General features: G+C 40.0%; 1 protein-coding gene across 1 annotated transcript in view; it reads right to left on the bottom strand.

The window, feature by feature from the left end:
• ATP10B (ATPase phospholipid transporting 10B (putative)) overlaps positions 1–24603 on the bottom strand; it is a 73007-nt gene that overhangs the window by 2561 nt on the left and 45843 nt on the right. The window contains exons 7-15 of the mRNA XM_042447528.1: positions 22222–22349; positions 19826–20078; positions 18489–18718; positions 12536–12715; positions 11030–11636; positions 10061–10167; positions 5730–5856; positions 3362–3546; positions 776–1091 (exon numbers count right to left, since the gene is read on the bottom strand). Of these exons, the coding sequence (XP_042303462.1) occupies positions 776–1091; positions 3362–3546; positions 5730–5856; positions 10061–10167; positions 11030–11636; positions 12536–12715; positions 18489–18718; positions 19826–20078; positions 22222–22349 (2133 nt within the window). The remainder of the gene's footprint in view (positions 1–775; positions 1092–3361; positions 3547–5729; positions 5857–10060; positions 10168–11029; positions 11637–12535; positions 12716–18488; positions 18719–19825; positions 20079–22221; positions 22350–24603) is intronic.

Genomic DNA, 24603 nt, shown 5'->3' with positions numbered 1-24603 from the left:
AAGAGTGTGTGACTTGCCCAAGGTCATCCAGTGGATTTACATGGCTGAGATGGGATTCAAACCCTGATCTCCAGAGTCATAGTCTAATGCTCAGACCACAATACTACACTTTACCTCAGCCTTGTTGCACAACGTTGTATCTCTCTCAGTGTTGTGCCATAGAATCATTGGGAATTCATTTTTTTCCATTCTGGAAATAATCCCTTAATGACCCTCTTTTCACTGTGGTTCTGTAACCAATCTGAGTATGAATAGTGGGCATGGTAAGAGTGTGGTGTAATGTAGCTGTCCTTCCCTTGAGGATTCCCAAGAAAATCTCTGTGAGGGAAGACTGAGGCTCCTTCTACTGCTTGAGCAGAGAGAACAAGACTGCTCAAGAGGAGAGTTGTGTTTCACAGTCTGTTTTTCATCTTGAACTTTATTTAGATTTAAAAAATAATTTTAAAAAACATATCTGTATTAATTTTTTAAATATAATACAAGGTAATGACAGCAGACATTTGATAATTAAACAGCAACTTTAAAAAAGATTTTTAACAGGGATCACAGTCTACCCCATGAATTTATTTTCCTAGTATGGGACAGAGAAGTGGATGGGTTGGATTACATTTTCTGTGTCATTTGGGTATACATGTCAGTTGTTAATTGGTATCAATCCAAGTGGGCAGATTTGCTTTATCTTTAAAATACAGATTTAGCTTTTACTGTTCATGCAAAATAGCAGCAACCAATGCTAGATAATAACATTAGACTTCTCAAGTGCCAAAATACTTACCTACTGCCAGTGTCATAACCTTTAGATGACCCCGGACCAGTTTGACCACCATACTTTTTTGTAAGGGAGTACACCGGCAGCACAATACTGAGCGGCTATACTTGGTTAGTTCAAGAAACTTGTGTTGAAGTTGTCCTTGGAAAATGATGTTCAGAGTTGTCCCATCAACCACCAGTCCAATAGCAGGAACTGGTATTGCTGTGGTTGACAAAGAAAATGGCATTTTAATGCCAAAAATATTCCATGTTGTTCTTGGAACAGCATGAGCTTTTTTAACTTCTTCCAAAGTGATGTCCAGCAGTGACTCACATGTTTCCTATGAAAAGATAATTGTATAACCTTTTAAGATACAGTACAGTATATTGACTGTAAATGAGGATCTATTCCATTATTAATTGGCTTTCTACTCACATTTTAATGAGTTTACTATCCTCCATTTTCTTTGCCCATCACAATGAGTATTGTCTTATCATGTAAACTTATGGAATTTGCCTAGTTAGTAAAAGTACTGATCCCGTGAAAAAGAGAGTGCAATGGCAGCAGTACCCAGTGGTGCAATTGTGATGATGTGTGATAATGGCTGTTGTACAAACACATGTAATTCTGTTTTCATTGACAAGTGCAATTTTGCTGAGAACAGGGCTCATGCGGTAATGTCTTAAGTTTCTGCTGCCATTTTCAATAGAACAATGGATAGTACAGGTTTGGTCTGGCTGAGATCCATATGACGCCAGGTATGAAAAACATTTTCTTTTCTTCTTTTATTCAACAACTCTCCTGCCTCCCAATTTGTTTTCTCAGAGGACCAGAGGATCCTCTGCTGGAATTGTCCCATACACTTTGGTTCTATACATCCTTGTATATTCTTTCCACAATTTTGAAATTCTGCCATCAAATCATTATTTCTAAATATGGGAATTTGTACATTCTCTCCATTCTTTAACTCAAAATGACTATTGGATTTGCTATTCTGTTGAATATTGTCCTCACATGGGATTACTTGGGACTTGTGAAATCTACATGCATCTTGCACATTGTCATTTTGTTCAGCTCCACAGTGCTTTTTCCTAGACTAGTTCTTTTCTACCATGCTCATCAATCACAGGTACATTTTGAGCTGCTGCAATAAGCTTCATGATGCCATCCACTGACTGAATATGCTTGAAAATAAACTCATCTAGATGCATAGGGAGGGTAAAGTACTTGAATTCTGTGTGCTTCAGGTCCTTGAAAAAAGGCTCGCTGGTAGCACTAGTAGCTATGTCACTGCCAAACCTATAGCATGACACCAGCACAGATGAACATATTGGAACCAAATGAGAAATTTTAATAATATCATTTAGCAGGTTTGGAAGCATTTGCTGATTATCACTTGTTCCAGGAACAGTTTTTGTAGTGACATCCTTCTTTATTTTCTCTACCAAGTGTGTAAAAGAATTGCCACAACACCTTTCTGTAGGATCAGCAGGAGAACATACTTCACTGCCACCTTCTTCCATTCCCAAAAGGTTTGTAGCAAATTGGACAATGCTAGTGGGAAGAAAGGCTTTTGGTTGCTGTTGTTTATTCAGTTGCTTCCTGAATTTTCCAGAGTTTTGGTCATCATCTATATCTTGTGCGTTACTTGAGCAATTGATTAAAAACTTCATAGGATCAGTACTTTTACTAAATAGGAAAAAGTTCCTTGAAGCGATGTACATAACAGCAAGACTACTAGCAGGAATCAAAATAATACTTCAGTGGTATTTGGAGACAATTTTTTTTTGTACATAGTCAAGGGCCACTTTTCTATAAATTTTTTTAAAGCACCCATAGGATCTGGTTTCTGAATACTGGAAGTTTTAAAAAATAATCTGTTATTTATTACTCATATTTTCCTCCTCTTAAACCAAATAATTAATGTTATTCACTACTTGTTATTAAAAGTAACATATTATAGTTGGCCCTTCTTATACACGGATTTTTTTATACACGGATTCAAGCATCCACGGTTTGAAAATGTTCAAAAAAGTATAAATTTCAAATATCAAACCTTGATTTTCCATTTTTTTCCTAAGGGACACCATTTTGCTATGTCATTATATTTAATGGGACTTGAGCATCCATGGATTTTGTTATCCACGGGGGATCTTGGAACCAAACCCCAGCGTATAACAAGGGTCCACTGTACTAGTACATTACTTTTAATCTATATAAAAAAAATATTTGAAGAAACAACATACTTAATAAAAATGGCACAAAATCCCTTGGAATGACTAACCATCCCAAATCCCAACATTTTAGGAATAACAAGGAAAACTTACTACAGTTACACAATAATGTTATCAATTATATGTTATTTTAAAAAGTAACAAACTTGGTAACCATTTAGCTCCAAAGTAAAGTATTACAGTTAAAATTGTAATTTGTTGTGACACTGTTTCTATTCTCCAACTCTGAACAGTGAATAGTTCCAAAATATTATTTTCAGACAGTAGTTTGGCCCATGTTTATCCATGTTCAATGAGGTATTAAAACAAAGGATCTACACATGTCACATGATTCCACAGAAAATAATATTGTCTCTGGGAGGTCATTAGTGCTTACCTTACTTTCAGTGTTAATGGTAAAGACAGTATCTCTTTGGTTTAGAAGTTTGCAGGAATACGCAATATTGACCGCTGTTTCCTGTTTATCTCCAGTCAGCACCCACATCTGGATCCCAGCCTCTCTGAAAGCAGCAATGGTATCTGGCACCCCATCTTGCAACCGATCTTCAATCCCAGTTGCTCCTGGTAAAAAGGAGAAAATGAGAGCCATGCACGAATTAAGTGTGATGAATGCACTTACTTTGCACCAAAAATCCTCTTTCAAAAATCACAAATGTTTGCTTTGTTTGAAAGTAAAATATATCTATCCTATGGATAGCTGATCATCCCCCAAACAAAGCAAATTCTTGAAATTTATTTGTTTATTTGATCCAGCTGTATATGTTTTTCCTTCATATCAGAAGTCATCAATACATTGTACAGGAAGTTATCAGGTAGTCACTCAGCCAGGTTCTGACCAGACTACTTAGCTTTATGTACATGATTGGGCAGGCTATAAATAAATCCATCATCATCATCATCATCATCATCATCATCATCATCATCAGGCTAACTGTAAACTCTGCTCTCAAGCTATATACTAGAAATGAATGGCATGCAGAGTTTCTCTCTTATTTTACCTTCGGCGTACACTGGCCTTAGACAATAGTGGAATGCATGGTGAATAACTGCTATATGGTTCCAATTGCTAGAATTTAACCTAAAATATAAAAACACTCTACAAAACTGTAAACCAACATAATGCTCAAACATAATATTTCATGGCAATGAAGTGCTGGTACAATTGTGCAGCCTGACTCTGATCCTGTTCATGAAATCTTCTTTGTACATGGAATGAGATTGTAGTGAGAAATGTCATTTTTTTTACTTCTGCAAGCACCTCCTGCAAGCATTCTTGCATGTCAGCACATTAAGCTGCATGCCACAAATCTTAACTGCAGGCAGGACTATGTTTGGACATAGCTCGTTAATTTATATGCTACATATATCATGTTCATTATACACATCATGCTTGAACATGGCAAACATAATTGTACAAGTAGCATTCTTCCTTTTTATCTGGTGATAATCATTGGGATCATTGGGATAACTGAAAGTTGATCTATTTAATTGAAAGGCATTTACTATGCAAATCAGTGCCTTCTCTCATCAAAGAAATTTAGGCTATACTACATTTCCATGTTGGAATTATCTAAAGATTAAGATTGGTTGTTGTTTGTTATTAACTGCCGTGGAGTCGATCTTGACCCATAGTTATCCTGTGGATGAGACATCTCCAAGACTCCCTATCCTCCACTGCTCTGCTTAGTTCTTGCAAAGTCAAGATTAAGATAAGGAGGCTATATGATTACTGAAAATAATATTTTCAGTGATGTAGAGAGATCTTGTAGCACCTTTGAGACTAACTGAAAGAAAGAAGTTGGCAGCATGAGCTTTCACATCTGAGGAAGTAGAATGAAGTCTATGAAAGTCTCTCTCTACATACTGATTCAGACTAACCTGGCTATATCTTCAGTGTTATTATTATTTAGAGAGAATAATCACATCTCTTCTACCAGAAGTCAATACTAGATAACTGACATTGATTTGCACACTAATTAGAAGTCATTGCTTAAAGCATAGATAGCTAACTAGTGCCACAAATGGCACTTACCACAGAGGTATATGGCATTCATGAATAGGGATAAGAGGGTCTTGCTATGGCATTGTCTGCCCTGCACTCAGGTCTTGCAGATAGATGCAAAATCTTCAAGGGATGGTATATTGTTGAATCTGTGTTGCAGTTTCATGCTGTGCAATTTTATAACAGAGTTACCAGAAAGACTAACTTTCACAGTTGGAAACCCAGCTAACACATTTGAAAAGTTAAACTAAGGGGCTGTACAAACAACCCCGAAGGGACAGCCTCCAGCAACCTGGCACCAATAGTCTGTATTTCCACAACTCTGCTTCACATTCTCCCAATGACAATGCTGCCAAAACCCTCCAGCTAGACAGAGGACAAGGAGTAAAAGGGAGGCTGGGTAGGAATAAAAAGACATTGTACAAAGGAGTGTCTGTCAGAGGTCCTGTTAACTGAGATAGGCCTGTATACATACATACATATATACATACATATGTATCACAACAGAAGCAAACCGCTTCTGTGTAGCATATAAAATATTCATAAAATATTCATTTTGTATACTTCTGCAAAAACTGATAGTAGAGTGCAATGTTAAGGACACTTCCATTAGAAAGAAGATAAGATTTATTTTTCACTAGTGACTTATTTCCAAGTAAATGTGCTTAGAGCTGTGCCACTGCAATTCATTTTATTAGCCAATGCCAATATTAGTCTATAATTAATCATTAAAAAAATATACCAAGTAAAGTGAGCTTAGTCTCCAAATGTTGAGCTGTCTCCATTAAGAGCTCATCTCGGTTGTCAATAGCTGATTCTGCTTCACGACGAAAGTTGGCCCATTTCTGAAAGTCATCTTCACTTAAGACCTGCCACAATAAACATTCAACATCTCAAACAGTCTCACACTGGGTTTGTACAGCCTCTTGCATTGTTTGAGGTAAACATTTCAAATAGTCTTAACATGATTTATGACTGTATTGTTAGAGCTAAATGTTTGAAATTGGATAACGAAACAGAGAGCCAACATAGTGTAGAGGTTTAAATATTGGACTATGGCTCTGGAGACCTGGATTCGATTCCCCACTTGGTCATTGAAACCCATTTGGTGATTCACACACATTCATCCCCAGAAAACCCTGTAACAGAATCTCCATAAATTGGACATGGCCTGAAGGCACATATCAACACATTCCACATATCCTCTGGAAACCATGCCCTATGAGGAATGACTTAGGGAGCTGGGGATGTTTAGTCTGGAGAAGAGAAAGTTAAGATGTGATCTGATAGCCCTGTTTAAATATTTGAAGGGATGTCATACTGAGGTGGGAGCAAGCTTGTTTTCTGCTGCTCCAGAGACTAGGACCCAGAACAATGGATTCAAGCTACAGGAAAAAAGATTTCACCTCAACATTAGGAGGAACTTCCTGGCAGCAAGGGCTGTTTGACAGTGGAACATACTCCCTCGGAGTGTAGTGGAGTCTCCTTCCCTGGAGGTCTTTAAATAGAGGCTTGATAGTCATCTGTCGGGGATGCTTTGACTAAGAGTTCCTGCATGGCAGGGAGTTGGACTGGATGGCCCTTGTGGTCTCTTCCAACTCTACGATGGTTTGATATGATTCTAGGAACATCAAAGAAACTGAAAAAAAGCAAACCATAATGGTATGTGAAATTGATGGAATGCTACTTCAGAACTTGAGGTAGACAACTAATACACAGTGCAATTCTTTAACCAGTAAGCACAGAGGAAGTAACATTAAAAGTACATTGCAGCTACTAGGAAATAGATCTCTTGGAATTCAATGGGAGTTCATCCAAAGTAAATGAGTCGAGCCTTAATCTAGTGAGCATTCCCTGTAAGGTTTTGTAGTATTGTCTTCCAGTGAAGAAATCTTCATTGAAAGCATTAGCATAATTTAAATCACTATTGGAATACTCCATTTTAATCCAGAATTTAACTTACTTTTCTTCTGATACTTCTTCACATATTTGTTGGAATGATACTGGGAACCTACACCTAAAATATGTTAATTTACAATTCAATAGACAAAATTTACATCATATTTCATAAGTATATCAGGAATAAGAAGTATATCAGTCAGCAAAAATAACACCAACTTTGGCCTATCTCCCCCCCAAAAAGGGGAACTTTGCAAGTCATCCCAGGGCTAAAATAGACCGGATGGGGTGGCATGAAGCGTGCCCACCGAAGACAGATTGGGGCTGTGGCAGCTGCACACCACGGCCCCAATGCCGTGGTGCCAGCTGAAAAAGGAAAGGTTTTCAACCATCCTTTTTTGGCATGGAAAAGTCACCTTTAGTGGCTCTTCCGCAGCCCCCGGTGCCTTCCTGGCATATGGGGGCCTTGTGGTGTTAACCACCATGCCCCCAAGACACCCAGAAGCTGGCTGACGTGTGGCCACGCTGGGCACCTTCAGGGCATCATGGGGGCTATGCACAACACGCCTCCAAGCCACCCGCAGCTGTCGGAAGCGGCTTTTAATGGCAGTCTGTACTGGCCTTTAGCTGAGACTAAGGACCTATCGCACACAGAAACGTAAACGTTCTAGGGACGGGAGGAGGACTCTTGTGTGCGCGCGCGACCTCCCAAAAACGGATTTTATCGCACAACAAAGTCCTCCAAGAGGCCCCGTTCCATCCCCGTCGCGCACCGGTTCGGTCCAGTCCTGACAAGCACCATTTTTTGCTGACGGAAGGTAATCTGTCAGGCAAAAATCACGCCCGTCAGGACTGGACACGAAGGGTGCAGACAGGGGACAGAACGGGGCCTCTTGGAGGACTTTGCGTGTGCGATAAAACCGTTTTGGGAGGTCGCGCGCGCACACGAGAGTCCTCCTCTCGTCCCTAGAACGTTTACGTTTCTGGGTGCTATAAGGTCATACAACGGTCTAAGGCCATAACTGATTAAACTAAATAAGGAGTGTGTCAGGGGAGGTGGGACTACACATCCTAGAATTGTAGAGTTGAATGTTACCACACATAACCTAATTCAGTCTCCCCATGAATGTAGGAGGTTCACACTAAATTCACACTTTATAGACCTCCATCCAACCTTTGTTTAAAAACCTTTCTGTGTGGCCAAAATATACTGGATGATCAGGCCAGATTGGAATTTTGGACAATAATGTCACAAACCTTGAAGTTCAAATCTGAAGATGAATCTCAAACCAGCATCCAGAAAGAATGCATTCATATGTATTACTGATCGGGCTTTCTTACCACCACAGTCAGTAGCTAACTTGGCCCTGTAGCTGTTCTTTAGTGTCTGTCTGTCTGTCTGTTGGCATTCAGGATTATGATGGTAGCTAGCTGATGACTGGTAGCTGTTAAGTATTTTTCTATGGACACCACTTATAGGCTGAGTTTTCATTCCTGTTGATTCCTTCATTGTTATGTCAGAGGAGACCTCTCACTTTCTAAATTGAGAGGGGCTTAGAAACAACCAAGCTTCAGCTGTCCTAATGTCAGTTGGCTCTCAGCCCTCTTGGTGAGTTAGGACTGTGCCCTGTCTGAATTTTATGTAAATATTTCGTGTTAACTACTGCAACATTGCTGACTAATCATTGCCCTTAAAATAGTATACTTGTATAGCATCCACCTCTTGAACTATAGGCATTTAGCTGGTCTACACAGGTATATAGGGCATCCAAAGGCTAATAGACCATCAGGCGCCATTTCCCTAGTCCTCTCCTAATTATTATTATTTTTTTAAAAATATGATCTGTTTTTAAATAAAGTTTGTAGGTCAACAAGAACTACATGTATACTGCATCTGACATCTTTTTAGTGACATATGCAGGTATAAGCCCAGTCTATGCTTGTGTTTCATTTGTTTTGTTTTTTAGCCATTGTGTAGGTGGAAATACTTTTCCTTCTTCACATAATGACCAAAACCTCCTAACAAACCACCTTACTCTTTCAGACTCCCAATGTATGGCCATTATCTCCAGTGGAGATCAGAGGATATTTGAGAAGAATCTGGCTATGTGACCACAGACACATGAGTCATCCTCTGGGAATTCCTGGGGAGTCCTCTTGAGCTCCTGGGAGATGATATGCTGGTACTTCCAGACATTTATTCACAGTTAACATAAAATTATCACAGGAATACTCCCATCTAAATACACATTTCATTCCTCCAGTTCAATGACCTATGACAATAATAATAATAATAATAATAATAATAATAATAATAAATTGTTTATTTATATACCGCTTTTCCTTGTAGATCAAGGAATTTGTATAATCCACAAATTATATTCTGTGGAGCAATTTTGGGATGATTATATAGACTTTTATTTAGCATGCAGTGGCTTATTGGTTAAGACACCAATTCTGATGATCGCAAGATTGGAAGGTTGGCAGTTTGAGGCCTGAGTGCTCCATGATGGGGTGAGCTCCTATCACTAGTCCCACCTTCTGCCAACCTAGCAGTTTGAAAGCATGCAAATACAAGCAAATAGATAAGTACCACTTCTCAATGAGAAGGTAACAGCATTCGGTGCTGTAATGCTGGCCACATGACCATCAGAGCAGTCCTTGGACAATGCTGGCTCCGGCTTAGAAATGGAGATGAGCACTGCTCCCCTACAGTCGGTTATGACTAGACATTCATGTCAAACAACTACCCTTATCTTTACCTTTATACAGGCTTTCACACAACTTCTCCAATAAACAAGGAAAAAGCTGCAGGTCTGGGAATTATATACCTTGATTAATCAGCTTGGCAAATGCTGCATGAAATATATGAGAATATCTATCTCAGAGTGCTTTATGAATAATTTTGGAAGGGCTGACATGATGACAAGAAGAACAGAAACGGAAAGGCTGGAATATAGGACTAGTTTTCTTATAACAATTTTAAGATAATTAAGATCAGGAAGAGAAAAAAGGAATAGGCAATAAGTCTATGAAAACAAATATGGAGACACTTTTCCACAGGGAAACTGTCTAAAAACAGTTATATAAGAAATTTACAGGCTAGATGTTTTTGAAAAAGAGCTTTTCTTTCTTTCTTTCTTTCTTTCTTTCTTTCTTTCTTTCTTTTTTTACCTTCTTAGCTATGCAGAGTGTTCTCAGGCCTTCTTGTGCATACAAATCTAAATGCTTTTGTGTCTGATTTCTTATTTTTCTCATACTCTTTTCATCAGGCATATTAGCTGTGAAGCACAAAAGGACATTGGTTATTCCAGTTACAGATTATTTCAAATCCAGCAGCCAAAAATATGATTCCTTCATGGTGGCACAAGATTGTTTGTCTCCTGAGGGGGATCATCAAATTATGCTTTTGACTCCTGAACTGTACTCTTGAGAAAGTGAACTCTACACTTGAGAAAATGCCCTAGTCATTTTACTGCAGGATCTTTAACATTCGCATAGGCAGTCTCTTCCTTATTATTACAACTTAATATCTTTTTAGGGATCATCTTATCACCTGAGTAAACAGTGCCTGGATGTGTATTAGTGCATATTTATACTTTCATCAGAATATCACAATATGCATGATGTACAATGGGCCTTTGGTATCTTTTGGGATTGGATTCTAGTATTGCCCATGCATACGAATATCCATGGTGTTCAAGCCCTATTAAATACAATGGTGTGTTAAAATGGTGTCCCTTATATAAAATGGCAAAATCAAAGTTTGCTTTTTGGAATTAATATTTTTGTATATGTTCCAACCGTAGATGGTTGACTCTGTGGATTTGCAGGACCAACTGTAACCTGGATCTTGTATATTGTGATAGTCTAAAATTAGAATACTCGATAGCTAATGAAGCCAATTAATTTAGGTTTCCTGCCAATTCTAATTCTAGCTCTATTTATTCTACTCACTCTCCTGTTAAACAAATGTCTGTCTACTGATCTGCAGTGCTATGGCTTTCAAATGCCAAGGGCTTTCACTTACATGATAAGCCAGAGACCCTATCTCTATATTTGCATTTATCTATATGACTTTCATGCCAGCCAAGCTACATGTTGCCAGCAGTTCATTGGCACAAATTCTCCTTCTCAAATTACCTTTGGGCAGGTCTTTCAGTAAGTCCATGATGACAGAATCAGCTCCCTTGGTATAGAGAATGAACTCATTGGTAATGGGATGCCTCACCACCACTGACATTCTCTTCCTGTTGGAGTCAAATCCCAAAGTAAATAAGAGGTCAAAGGTCAGGAGGGTACCTTCTGGCAGCCTGACAGTCACTTGTTCAGTAGTCCGAGATACTAACGTAAATCCATAAGCATGGGCTGCATGGACAAGAGCTGCTTCATCTGGGCTTTCAGCTTCATAACAGAAGTCAGGCTGCAGAACATCTTGACTAAATGGACCACCACAGACATCCATCAGAGAAGGGTCCAAATCCTCAAGGGAATCATTCTCAATGGCTGAATCCCTTCTAAAACTGTCATCATCTGTTAAAGTAGAGCAGCTCTGAGTTGAAAAATTATCTTTTCTTTCAGAATCAGCACATACTCTAGTACTTTCTGTGTTAAAACTCTCTCCTAAGTTTGAACTTGACCGAGTTGATTGGAGAGACTGGCTGAGGCTTGCCAGCTTTAGCCGTTGGAACAAGTGTTGAATCCTCTCCAGGGAGAGTCCCGAGGGTTTCATCAATGAGGGATCCGTAACCTGGAGAGAAAAGAAGGAAACAGCATTAATTACAACTGAAATTATACAGCACAAGACATTCCCCCCCACCCCAAAATAAGTAAGGTAAGACTATCCATCACACAGTGAACATCAGGTAATGTTTCCAGTTAAAAGGAATGGGCTCACTAAGTGGATGTTAGGAATATTGTTTCTTTGTTTATTTTCATATTGTAGAAGCAGATGGAAATGCATTACAATTGGATAAAGGACTGAGGTATGAAACATGCACTTCAAGAATCCTCTTGCAAAAAAGAACAGGACTGTCTACCAGATAGTTTTAGGTTGATTAATTCTGTTTGTCTTTCAAGTGATCACTCAGTAATTAAGCAATTATATCCTGCAAATACTAAAAGTGTTTTTCTGGTGATTTTAAATGAAATTGACAGCTTTTCTCAAATTATGTGGCATTACAGAATTAGAAGAAAAGAAAAAGGAAAATAGAAAAAAGAAAAAAGAAAAGGAAAAGATCACAGTGTTCAAATTAGGAAAGAACAACTAGAAAGGATGGATGTATCAGTCTGTTTTTGCTCCATATTCATTTTTCATTATTTTTATTTTTATAATCATATACATTTATATTAATTTTGATGTGGTTTTTAAAGCTGAAAGTGGCACCACAAAATTCAAGTAATTGCAAAATTCTTATGATATTTACATACTGAATCATTCAGGAGGTGAGATCATGTTGATTCACATTCAAGTATGATCTGAACCAAATTCTCAAGCATTTGTCTGTACAATTCTACAGCAGGATTCTTTCTGGCCTCCTTGATAGCTTTCACCATAAAACTCTCAAGTCTATCATTAGATTCAGTGCTTTGAAACACACATACTAACAAAATGTCTTTCCTAACAGAGAGGTTAACACGAGCACTTACCCTTTGTCTTGGGTCAGTTGCAGTGGAGACCACAACAGTGTTGCAGAGGGTCAGAGCAAGAAAAAAGTCTGTGACTGAAGAAGCAGATTTTGCAGACATAAAGGGTGTCAATGACTCTAGTTGGCATGATGCGTTTCTAACTTTCATTAATAGCCTATTATCTGGGATCACGTCCTTTTCCTGGAAGACAAATTATTTGATAATTTTCTAAAAATCCCTCACATGCTCAGGATTATGTGAAAAATAGCTTCTGCTGTGTATTCTAGAGTTTTCACAAACAATTTGTGTTCTTTAAATTACAGTATTATATCTGCTAAAACACTATCAGGCCCTTAAGTGAGAGAGACATGAAATACAGTACATCTATATCTACATCTAAGCACAAACAAATACAGTGGGCCCCCACATTTGATAGGGTTAGAATTATAGAATCATAGGATCATAGAATTGGAAGAGACCATAAGGGCCATCCAGTCCAACTGCCTGCCATGTAGGAACTCAAAATCAAAGCATCCTCGACAGATGGCCATCCAGCCTCTGCTTAAAAACCTCCAAAGAAGGAGACTCCACTACACTCTGAGGGAGTGTGTTCCACTGTTGAACAGCTCTTACTGTCAGGAAGTTGCTCTTAATGTTTAGGTGGAATATCTTTTCCTGGAGCTTGCATCCACTGCTCCTGGTCCTATTCTCTGCAGTAGCAGGAAGCAAGCTTGCTCCATTTTCAATATGACATTCCTTCAAATACTTAAACAGGGCCATCATGTCACCTCTTAACCTTCTCTTCTCCAGGCTGAACATCCCCAGCTCCCTAAGTCGTTCCTCATAGGGCATGGTTTCCAGACCCTTCACCATTTTTGTCACCCTCCTTTGGACATGCTCCAGTTTCTCAACATCCTTTTTGTATTGTGGTGCTCAGAACTGGACACAGTATTCCAGGTGAGGCCTGACCAATGCAGAATAGAGTGGCACTATTACAGTCCACCCTCCCCATATACAGGGGAGCTGTTCTGGAACACACACACACCACCTGCATATGGGGAAAACAGCTTGTGCTCAAGCCCCATAGAAAATAATGGGTCACATGCTCATGGTGGCACGCGGTGCGGGTATGTGCCCCATTATTTCTGCTGGGGCTTGCCTTCTGCATAAGCTCAAAGCCTGTCTATGGGGAGGACTGACTGTACTTCCTTTGACCTAGAGTCTAGATTCTAGACACTATACATCTGTTGATGCAGCGTAGAATCATATTAGCCCTTTTAGCTGCTGCATCACGCTGTTGACTCATGTTCAGCTTGTGGTCTACTAGGACTCCTAGATCCTTTTCACATGTAGTCTCTTTAAGTTAGGTGTCCCCCATCCTGTATCTATGCATTTCATTTTTTTGCCCTAAGTGAAGTATCTTATAGTTCTCTGTGTTGAAATTCATTTTGTTATCTTTGGCCCAGCTTTCTAATCTATTAAGGTCATTTTCAATTTTCATCCAGTTTTCTGGGGTATTAACAATTCCTCTTAATTTGGTGTAATCTGCAAATTTGAAAAGTGTGCCCCTATACTTTTATCCAAGTCATTGATAAAGATGTTGAATAGCACTGGGCCCAGGACAGAGCCCTGTGGCACCTCACTACTCACTTCTCTCCAGGATGAAGAGGAGCCATTGCTGAGCAAGTTTTGGGTTTGGCCGGTCAACCAATTACAAATCCAGCTAACAGCTGTATTGTCTAGCCCACATTTTATTATCTTGTTTGCAAGAATATCATTGGGGGACTTTGTCAAAAGCCTTAATGAAATCAAGATATGCTATGTCTACTGCATTCCCTTCATCTACCAAGCTGATAATTTTATATATAAAAAAAGAGATCAGATTAGTCTGGCATGACTTATTTTTGAGAAACCCATGTTGAGAAGTGTGGTGGAGTCTCCTTCCTTAGAGGTCTTCAAACAGAGGCTGGATGACCATCTGTCAGGGATGCTTTGATTGTGATTTCCCGCATGGCAGGGGGTTGGACTGGATGGGCCTTGTGGTCTCTTCCAAGTCTACAATTCTATGATTCTATAATTATTGCATTCCCTTCTAAATGTTCACAGATTCTCTGTTTAATGAGTTTAAACTTTCCTGGTATTAATGTCAGACTAACTAGACGACAGTTGTTGGGATCCTCTTTTTCCCCTTTTTGAAGATGGGGACTATGTTTGCTCTCCTCCAGTCTGCTGGGACGTCTCCTGTTTTCCAGGAGTTTTCAAAGATTATTGTCAGTGGCTCTGAGATTACACATTTGTCAGTTTTTAAAATATCCTTAGATGTAATTCATTTGATCCTGGAGACTTAAATTCATTTAGATTAACCAAGTATTTCTTTACTAACTTTTTACTTATTCTGTGCTGCATTTCCCTTATTGTGTCCTCTGCTCCATTTTCCTCAGGTTGAGCACCCTTTTCCTTTTCTGAGAAGACTGAGGCAAAGAAGGTGTTGAGTACTTCTGCCTTTTCTCTATCCCCTGTTAGAATTTCTCCATCTTCCCCTGCAGTGACCCTACCATTTCCTCCTTCTTCCTTTTGCTATGAGCATATCCCCAAAGCCCTTTTTGTTGTTCTTAAACTCTTTAGCAAGCCTGACCTCATTCTGTACTTTAGCTTTCCTGATTTTACCCCTACATGTGCTAACTATTTGTTTGAATTCCTCTTTTGTGATTTCCCCTTTTTCCATTTCCATTTGAGATTGTGCCTTCAGTATCTCCTTTTGAGAAACTCCCATATGTCCTGAATTCCCTTCTCTTTTAGTATTCCTGACCACAGAATCACCTTGAGTACTTCTCTAAAGTCTAGCATGTGTGTCTGACTATGCCTGGCTTCTCCTTTCCATTGTATAACTAACTCCAAGAAAATATGATGATGATGATGATGATAATAATAATAATAATAAAATTTATTTGTATCCCGCCCCTCTGAGAACAATCGGGGCGGCTAACAAAGTTAAAAATACAAAACATATAAAATCCCTGGTACCCTCCTCTCCTTAAAAAAGTATTAAATTCAATGCAATATTTAAAAAACAGAACAAAAAACAACAAACAAGCAAACATACAAGTTAAAAACTGACCAGAAGGTCAACAACATCATACCAACAAGCAACCAGTGGGAGCAGCAGTACCTTTCCCAGACGTTTTTCTAAGGCCGGGTTCTCTATTCTGGGAAGGCCTGCCGGAAGAGATCCGTCTTAACAGCCTTTGAAAAGCTGTCTAAGGATGTAAGTAGACGGATTTCATCCGGCAGGCCGTTCCACAGTCTGGGGGTGACGATGGAAAATGTCCTCTGGGAGGTAGCCGAGAGCCTAGATTTTTGTGGCTGACGTAGGCCTCTCCCAGAGGAGCGGAGTGCGCGGGGAGGATTGTAGGGGAGAAGGAGGTCCCGGAGATAGCTTGGACCCAAGCCATTTATGGCTTTAAAGGTGATAACCAACACCTTGTACTGGTTGGTTCCCACCTAAGGATACCACCACTTGCATGCCATTAACCAGGTTATTCCTGTTGATTAGGATCGGATCTAAAATAGCTTATGTTGCCTCTTCCACCTTTTGGACAATGACATTGTTTTCGAGGTAAGTGAGGAATTTGCTAGACCTTAAGGTTTTTGCTGAGTTTAACTTTGCTGAGTCACCCATCGCTACTGCATCTCTCCTTTCTGAGTGTGTGGTCATCTGTTATAGAAAGGCAAAGTCCAATACCTCAGTTTGACTTGGAGGTCTGTAGTAGACCCCCACAATAACATCCCTGTTGTTTCCCTCCCCTTTATTTTCCCTCTCTTTTAATTCTTATCCAGATACTCTCCACCTGATTTAAATCCTGGATCTTTTTACAGGTATAAACATCCCTCATATATAATGGTCTTCCTCCTCCTTTCCTGTTTGGCCTATCTATTCCTACATTCCAATCATGAGACTCATCCCACCAGGTTTCAGTAATGCTTATTATATCATATTCGCTTTGTTGTACTAGGAGTTCAAGTTCATCTTGCTTATTTCCCATGCTGGTGTAGAGACATATAAGACCATGGGTCCTCCTCACTAGCTGCCTGTGCAAGTTTTTTTGCCTCCCACTGTTTGGTCCCTGCACTATTTGACTTGCTCCCTCTATAAGAGTTTGATTATTTGGCTGTACACACAGCCTTGAAGGGGCAGCATGCAGCTGCCCCGTCTTCAGCTGGATTGGGCTGTGGCAACCTCACTCCGTGGCCCCAATCCAGGCTCCGGAGGGTGCAAAAAGGAGCTGCAAAAAGTGGCTCCTTTTTGCATCCTTCAAAGGGTGCCATAGTTGGGGCAGTGCATCTGTATGACACCCCTTTGGCACTATATCATGTGGATGCAGTACTGGAGGCATGCCATGAGGCTGTGTGCCATCTGGAAGGATGCACAGCATCATGATGCTCTGGGGGCAGAGTCAGGGCATCCAGCCTTTCTGGCCCATCTGTATAGGGCCTATTATTTCCAGCCCTTGATGAACTCCTGCCTTCCAAAGTATTGTCTTCCTCCTCCACATAACTCAGTTTAAAGCCCTCCTGATCATTTTTTTCAGACTATTGTCAAAAACGTTTCTGCCTGCTCCTGTGAGGTGCAATCCATCCCTCAGCTATCTTGGACAATGGTCTGGGATTCTGTGAGCTGAAGTCCAAAACACCTGAAGAACCAGAATTTGGGAACCACTGCTCTATGGTCAACGTCTGGCAGAGTTGCACTGGAGAACTTAGATATTCCCAGAGAGAACATATTAATCAAACCCACAAATAATCAAATTTGCAGAAATCAAAGCTTCAAGTGTGGAGAGCCGACTGTATCCATATTTGCTACTTTGACAACTGCTAGTGCAAAGACTTTGAATTAAACTTCAACGTAGGAGACACTGGTTTGCTGCTTACTGGATTTCTTGGCAATGGATTAGACAGGCCAAAATAAAGCTGCTTCAGGTCACTTTGGAGGTATGGTGTTTTCATGATGCATGAGTCCTAAGAGTCTGGAAGCTGCACCAAAGCTGCACTCCAGTCCTTAGGACTGGCGCGTGGCTTTGGTGTGGCTTCTGGACTCTTAGGATGCATGTATCATTGAAACACCATACTTCCAAAGTGACTCGAAGCAGCTTTATTTTGGCCTGTCTGTATCAGGCCAAAGAGACAGGTGTTTGGAGAAGATGATGTACTAACCTTTAGATAGCAACCACTGTTTGTTCTCAGCAGTGTTAAATTCTTCATTTTTTCTACTACCTGAGGCTACCAATTGTCATGCGTGGCACATAAACACCAGGAAACCTGGCATTTAGTAAACAAACAACAACAAACTGTAGCACACAGTTGACTGGTGTTGTTTAGAAGGAACCAAGATTTTGCCTAAAGTTAATATAAATAATGGGGAACCCTTACATAGAGCAGAATGTATTTGCTCCTGAACAGATTTTGCTGTTAATTTTGAAACAACACAAAACAAAATTGGTGTCTGCCATTATGTTTTCAAGAATTTAAATTTGAATATAGGGCATCTCTAGACAGAGCACATATGTTGAGAAGTTGTAGTGTTTGTTGTGCAGTTCCCTTTAAAAAAAAAATCAAAACAATGTTCCTGCAGTCTCAGAATACTTTGTGGCAATTTTGAGTACCAGATGCAACATTTTATTCTCTTCCTTGAGTGGGTTTCTTTTTAATTCTGAGACATATTGAGGTAATATATTCCCTTCTCTTCTCCATTTTAATTATTGACTCTAAAAGGCTCTTCAGTGGCCATGATCCATAAATACACAGCCATAAGGTCTCAGCACAGATTTTGCCCAGGGTGTCCCAGACAACCATTGTGTGACCTTGTATTTTGGTCTTCATCCTGCAATTACAGCTTAGAACATGGCCCTCTTGTTTGTCCTCCCTCCCCAGAAACATAAGTAGGAGAAATATTATGGTTAAGTGTTATTTTACTCACAATGCTACTGCTGAATGCCACCTGAGAATGACAGTTTCCCCAGGCTCCCAGAGATCTGTTTCTTGTATGCCCTTGAAAATGAGCCCGAGCACTTTGGCACCTCCTCAAGGGCTTGGATGCATTTGTCCATGTTGTGACTTTTTCTGCACCTTTGTTTGAAGGGAGACTCAGATATTTTGCCCATTCTTCATTGTCTGAATCTACTTCATTGAAGGTTTCCAGTCGCTTGGCTATATGACAGAAAACAGACATGTATTCTAACTTCTTTCTAACCCTAAACCAGTGATTGAGGGGACGTAACACATGGTGCAAAGAAAACATGGGGTCAGGAAACCTGGTGAAATTCTATAACCTTGATTCTGACTATGTTATTGGCAAATAGGGGGACAGAGCAGAGAGATTCAGCACATGTATGAGTGCTGTGCTTTGGACCAACATACAATCAGAACTCCTATTTATTATGAGCACTGGATTGGACCAGGCCAATCTAGTGAGACCTAAGCACCTCTGTCCTTTATCAAGGGTCTAGCAACCCATGACAGAACCTGGATTGCCTGCTCATCCTGTCTATGGCACATGGTTCAGGCCAGGAGGTATACTATAGGCCATAGACCCTCATAACCCAAACAATCCCAACTGGAAGATGAACTCTGCTTCCTGAAGAACAGGAAACAGAACAGAAAGAAATAGGGGGGGGGGGAATGTGTGTGTGTTTGTATAAATTCTGAATAATAGTGGTACATTTCAAAGTAAGGGCCTGTTCAGACTGGCACCTTGTGGTGGCCTGGGCCTGAGCTAAGGTTGCGTTTGCACACTTCAAGCCCTTCTTGCAGCACCCAGGCACCATCTTGGCATGTGCCTGACTAGATGGTGTGCGCCATGATGACATCACTCGTGCACAGCGTCCAAATGGTGCTGCACACTAGGGATATCATAAGGCTATGCTGCCCTTATGGCACCCCTGTAGTGCTGAGAATAGGAGTGTTTTGTGGCTCCTTTTTCAAGCAGGCTGGGGGCGTGGCATCCGGTTGCCGTGTCCCCAATCCAGCGCTTCCAGGGGTGGCACAGAGCCACCCCTGTCAGGCTGTCTGTCTAGCATGGACCTGGCTCCCTGCTTGCACACCCATATATGTGCACCTTTCAAATGGTGTGATGGCACAGTCTTAATTTCCCTTCTGCCCTCATAATTGCTGCAGGAAGAAGCTCAGTTTGCAACAAATAATCGTTACTAATTTCTAAAAGTGGTTTTAAAAGGAGAAAGTTTAGGCCTTTGTTTTCTATGGCAATTTCCACATTCACGACAACCTATGTGTATGAAGCCAGTGCAATTGCCTTACCATTTTCCTTATGTGAAAATTCTTTCCCATTAATTGAACATCGTCGAAAAACCATCTTATTTTCTGTTAGTGTCCCTGTTTTGTCAGAGAATATGTACTGGATTTGTCCCAGATCTTCAGTGATATTTAGTGCTCGGCACTGGATGGTCATGTCTTCCTCTTCATCATACAAGTCAATATCACTGTGAATGAAGAAGACTTGGCCCAACTTGACCAGCTCGATGGATATATAGAGCGAAAGAGGGATTAAAACCTGAAAAAGGACATTTCCCCAAATGTTAGAAAAGGGTAACTTCTATTTCTATATTCCACAAGATTTCAGACTGGGTAATGTACCAATACAGGTTCTCCTTTCCATCTAATCTCTAGATAATTCAAGGGGGGGGGGGAACTTTCTGCACAGTAAAAATAATAGTTTAAGAGGCAAAATCTTGGGGTGGCATAAGGAAGCCTTGAGCAATTTGTGAATTGTCTGTCTTCAGTTGATCACTTTGTGATACAAACTAATGAAAATGCATTTAATTTGCTTATTTTTAAAGAAAAAATAGTTTAGAAACTGTGATATGTTTATGTTAACAGACTGAACTAGATGTAAACATTTTGGTAAAATGGGGAAATTAAGCAGAATAGATATATGAATGAATATATGCAAAATATATGGGCCAAAAAATAAACCATTGCTACTGTTGGACAGCCCATATTAGTATTATTGATTAAATAGGATCCACTATGTGGCCCTGTGACAATTCAACATGGAAGCAATTTCTCCTAGCCTTCAGCTCCAGCTTTAGCAAGGTAGGAGAAAAATGGTGGCAAGATGCTTGGAAATCCCATTCTTTTTCTGCCTTTTTCCTGATGCAAACTGCTTTGATGGAGAAATATTTACCTACTGGTATTCAGTGATGTAGTCAAATTTTTTAGTCCAAGTCTCAAGTCAAGTTGTAAGTCTTTGCAAGATACCTTCAAGTCAAGTCTCAAATGAAGCCTCAAGTCTGGGAACCAACTTTAACAGATAAAAAGGAGGCAGGGTATGTTTCTCAGCAGGGAGCAACAAATGTGTTAGGGAATGGGCTTGAGGAAGGATTTGAGTTCTGCTCTATAGCCTGTCTCCATTGCATGTTAGAGTAGCCTTCTAAATCTTTTCAGAAGCTTTGAAAGGATCCCTCTATTTCAAGCCCATTGCCTAACCCATTTGCTCTTCCCATTCAATAAATGTACCTCATGCTCTGGGGATGGGTTTTCATGCTACTTGAAGTGAATGACATCAGCAAATTAGTCATTAAAAATATACAGGTCACAAGTCAAGTCATGCCAGTACATCATTTATTGCTGAGTTGAGTCCAAATCAAATAATTGAAGTGACTTGATTCTGATTTGATTCTGAGGAGCTTATCGCACTGCCTTTGGTGCCTGACTTACCTCTTCTGAATTTGGCTCAAATTTGGAAATTAGGCTGATTTTATCTCACTTACTTTTCTCTCAAAACGGCTTCCGGTTGCCTCCAGTGCTGAATTTGGGCCCCGTAAGTTGTTTTGGTGGCCATTTTTTTCCAAATCGGAGGTGGTGTGATAAGCTCCTGAGTCAATCGACTCCTGCCTCACTGCTGGTTTCCATATGAAATCTATACATTTTGTCCACAAACAAAATAGCTGGGTGGGGAAAATATGATTTGGATGGGTGGGGGAGAAGTCACAAGTCCTTCCTTAAGCATTGCTGTTGTGATCTGAGCAAACCACACAGGTCAACCAATCACAGAACTCTCAGAGTTACGTAAGGGGTTGGTCATTACACTACTTTTATCTATTAGTTTTCTTTTTTTCAAGAGAATACAGGGGACACTATTTTATATAAATAACAAAAATCCAAACAACCTATGGTAATATTCTAAAGACCTGTAGCAGCAATACAAGGCACCATTTTGAGGATCAATGTCAAAATGGAAACATTTCCCCCTCAATATCTGATTTTTCTTCTTGTTGAAAAAATAACATCACATTTTAATATCACTTTTGCATGTTCACTTTACTTCACATAATTACCTCAGTGATCCATATATCATGTTGCATGTTCTCATGTTGCAGAAGGGAATATTTGTGAGAGGCTAAGCAAGTGTTTTTCTAAAACAGCTTTGCCCAAGGAGCCAGTGACATTAGTAGCATAATACAACTGGATGTCAAACATCCAGCTTGCAGGGTTTTTTTGGTGGGACCATCTGGCCTGCCCTTTCCCTAACATACTGAGTTCATAGCTGAGATTAGAGGTGGATTTTGGCTCACAACTGACATTTTTCACTGTGCTATATTGCTGTTTAATTTACGTATTTCTGGGGGATTTACTCTTGGCTGAGTGTGCAGCCTTAACCATATTTTCTCATTACTGATAATTATTTTCCCCACCTGCAAAAGGATGATCATTGTCAGGAACATGTAGAAACCTGCAAGAGCTGGAGAAAGATAATTGCCTTGTACATCTGGGATAACATACAAGGGGTGTTCTGTAAAATTCCCATTCCAAATGCCATGACCTATATAAAAATACAAGTTTTTTAGAATAATACATTCAGAAAAGCAAAATGCAAGGGGCAAGGGTGATTATTAACATATTGACCTAAATCCTGTTGTTACTTCTGACTACAGTAAACCCATTTATGCATGAGATTTATTTACATATTGACTTACTATTCAACACTTGATTTACCATGGACTTTATCACACTGAAAAAACCTGACTGCTTCCCAATGGGATACCGTCAGGTTGTGGGTTGCTACCAGGAATTATCACATGAAATTCGCCACCAATTCCACCAAGTGATTGCAACCCGGCTGCATCCTGGGTCCCAGACATGCTTTGGTGGCCATTTTTTCAAGCTGGAAGCTTTCTGACTTTCAAAAGCGGTCTCCGAAACGCACCAGGGACCCAGGATGCAGCCGGCTTGCAAACACATGGCGGAATTGGTGATGAATTACATGTGATAATTCCTGGTAGCAACCCACAACCTGACTGTATCCCGTTGTGGAGCAGTCGGGTTTTTTTGTCAGTGCGATAAGATCCTAGGTCTAGTCTAGCTGGGACCAACAAATATGATGCCAGCTGTTGTCTCTTCAGAAGAAACACAGACTGCAGGCAATCACTGTGAAAAAAGAATAACACAGAAAAGTTGGAGCATTACTCTGTAACAGTTTAATATTTATTTATGAATTTATTAGTTAGTTACATTTTTATCTTGTTTTCTTTCAGTGAACTCAAGTTAGAATCCATGGCTCTCCTCCATTTTGTTCTCATAATAGTCATGTTTTCATAAATGTAACCTACAAGTTGATTAACTTGAGGAAGAAGCCATAATCAGAAAAACAGTATAAAATATTCTTTTTGTTTTAAAGATTTCCAAACATTCTGGCATGGGACCCTCGGTTTTTCTTTTCTTTGGCAAATTAATCCCACTGTCCCAGTCCTACATCGAGTTGCAATTCCTGTTTAAGCCAAGAAAATCATTTTGATTTGAAGTACCATTTTGCTTTGGAAAAAATAATTAAATCTGAGCTGCTGTTCAGCTGAAGAGCACTCTTAATTCCTAGGTCCTTTGGTATTACTTGTCTGACTAATTTAATAGTTTACCACCATGTCATGCCACATTTCTCTAGGGCTCATTCCACTAGGAAACAGAAACTCAATATGAAACCTTTCAGTGTAGTGTTTTTATAAAGCACTTATGTGCTACTCTTAAAAATCAACATGCAGTTATAGGAACCTTTAGATTAATTGCTAAATTTTTATTTGTGGAACACTTGGTGGGCTTGTAGTCATTAAAGTCTGACATCTCTGCAAATCATAGTCACACTATCTGAAAACAATCTTTTTTTCCTGCTACAATACATACTGGAAATGATTGCTGCTCTTAATGGCAATTCAGGGAACCCCACAATATTGCATTATTAATGCTTAGAAGTAAAAATTGTACTTGGATTGAAATATTTTATTTGAGTTGAACTGGATTTTTTTTTACCCCAATAGTTTCCTATCTCTATTCTGGAAAACCATGGGGTTCCTTAGTACCTTACTTGTGGTTCATAAATGAAATGATGTGGGAGAAGTTCCCCCACAATTGCTAGTGCCTTGTAAGCTGTACTAGAATAATGAACAAGCCCAATAGCCTAGCCAGTGATCTATGTGAAGTGTATGCTCCTGAATCCTTTATAAAGTGAGCTATCCTGTATCAGACATGCACAGTTTTCCCATTTAGGTAAGACAATAAGAAAACATAATATTTTAGACTGTAGCAATATGAATGTTTTCTGAACTGACCTCCCTTTTAAAAAGCCTCTCAGCTGTTCAGATTCAGATAGTAGGCCATATCCAGATGAAATGTTTATTGCTGACATCCGAAGAAATGGGCCTGCCTAGTGTATCTCCTTCATCATGTTTTACTCTCCTTTCAACAGGAAATACCTCAAAGAAGTAACAACAGCTCAGTACAGACTGGTGCAAAGTGCCGGCCTGCGGCCAATTTTAGGGCTGAGAGTGGAGCATCCGCATGCTCCCAAGCTCTATCGTCCCATTTGGGTGCCATCATGGCTCGCCCTCATCCACATGGGGGCCGCCATGATGACGTATGTGCAGCACAGCTTTGAAACGGCACCGCACCATGCATATGTCATCAGTGCGCATGAGGGTGGCAATGGCACCCTGCGTGCAGCACAGAAAGAACCAGCCAGGAGCGGGTTGTTTTTATGTCTGCCAGAGGCAGGGCCATTTGGTTGGTGTGGCCTCTGTGTAGGGCAA

The sequence above is a fragment of the Sceloporus undulatus genome, chromosome 2 (assembly GCF_019175285.1).
Source record: "Sceloporus undulatus isolate JIND9_A2432 ecotype Alabama chromosome 2, SceUnd_v1.1, whole genome shotgun sequence".
Taxonomy (NCBI): domain Eukaryota; kingdom Metazoa; phylum Chordata; class Lepidosauria; order Squamata; family Phrynosomatidae; genus Sceloporus; species Sceloporus undulatus.
The sequence above is the reverse complement of the archived record's forward strand: the minus strand, read 5'-3'. Positions and strand labels throughout refer to the sequence as shown.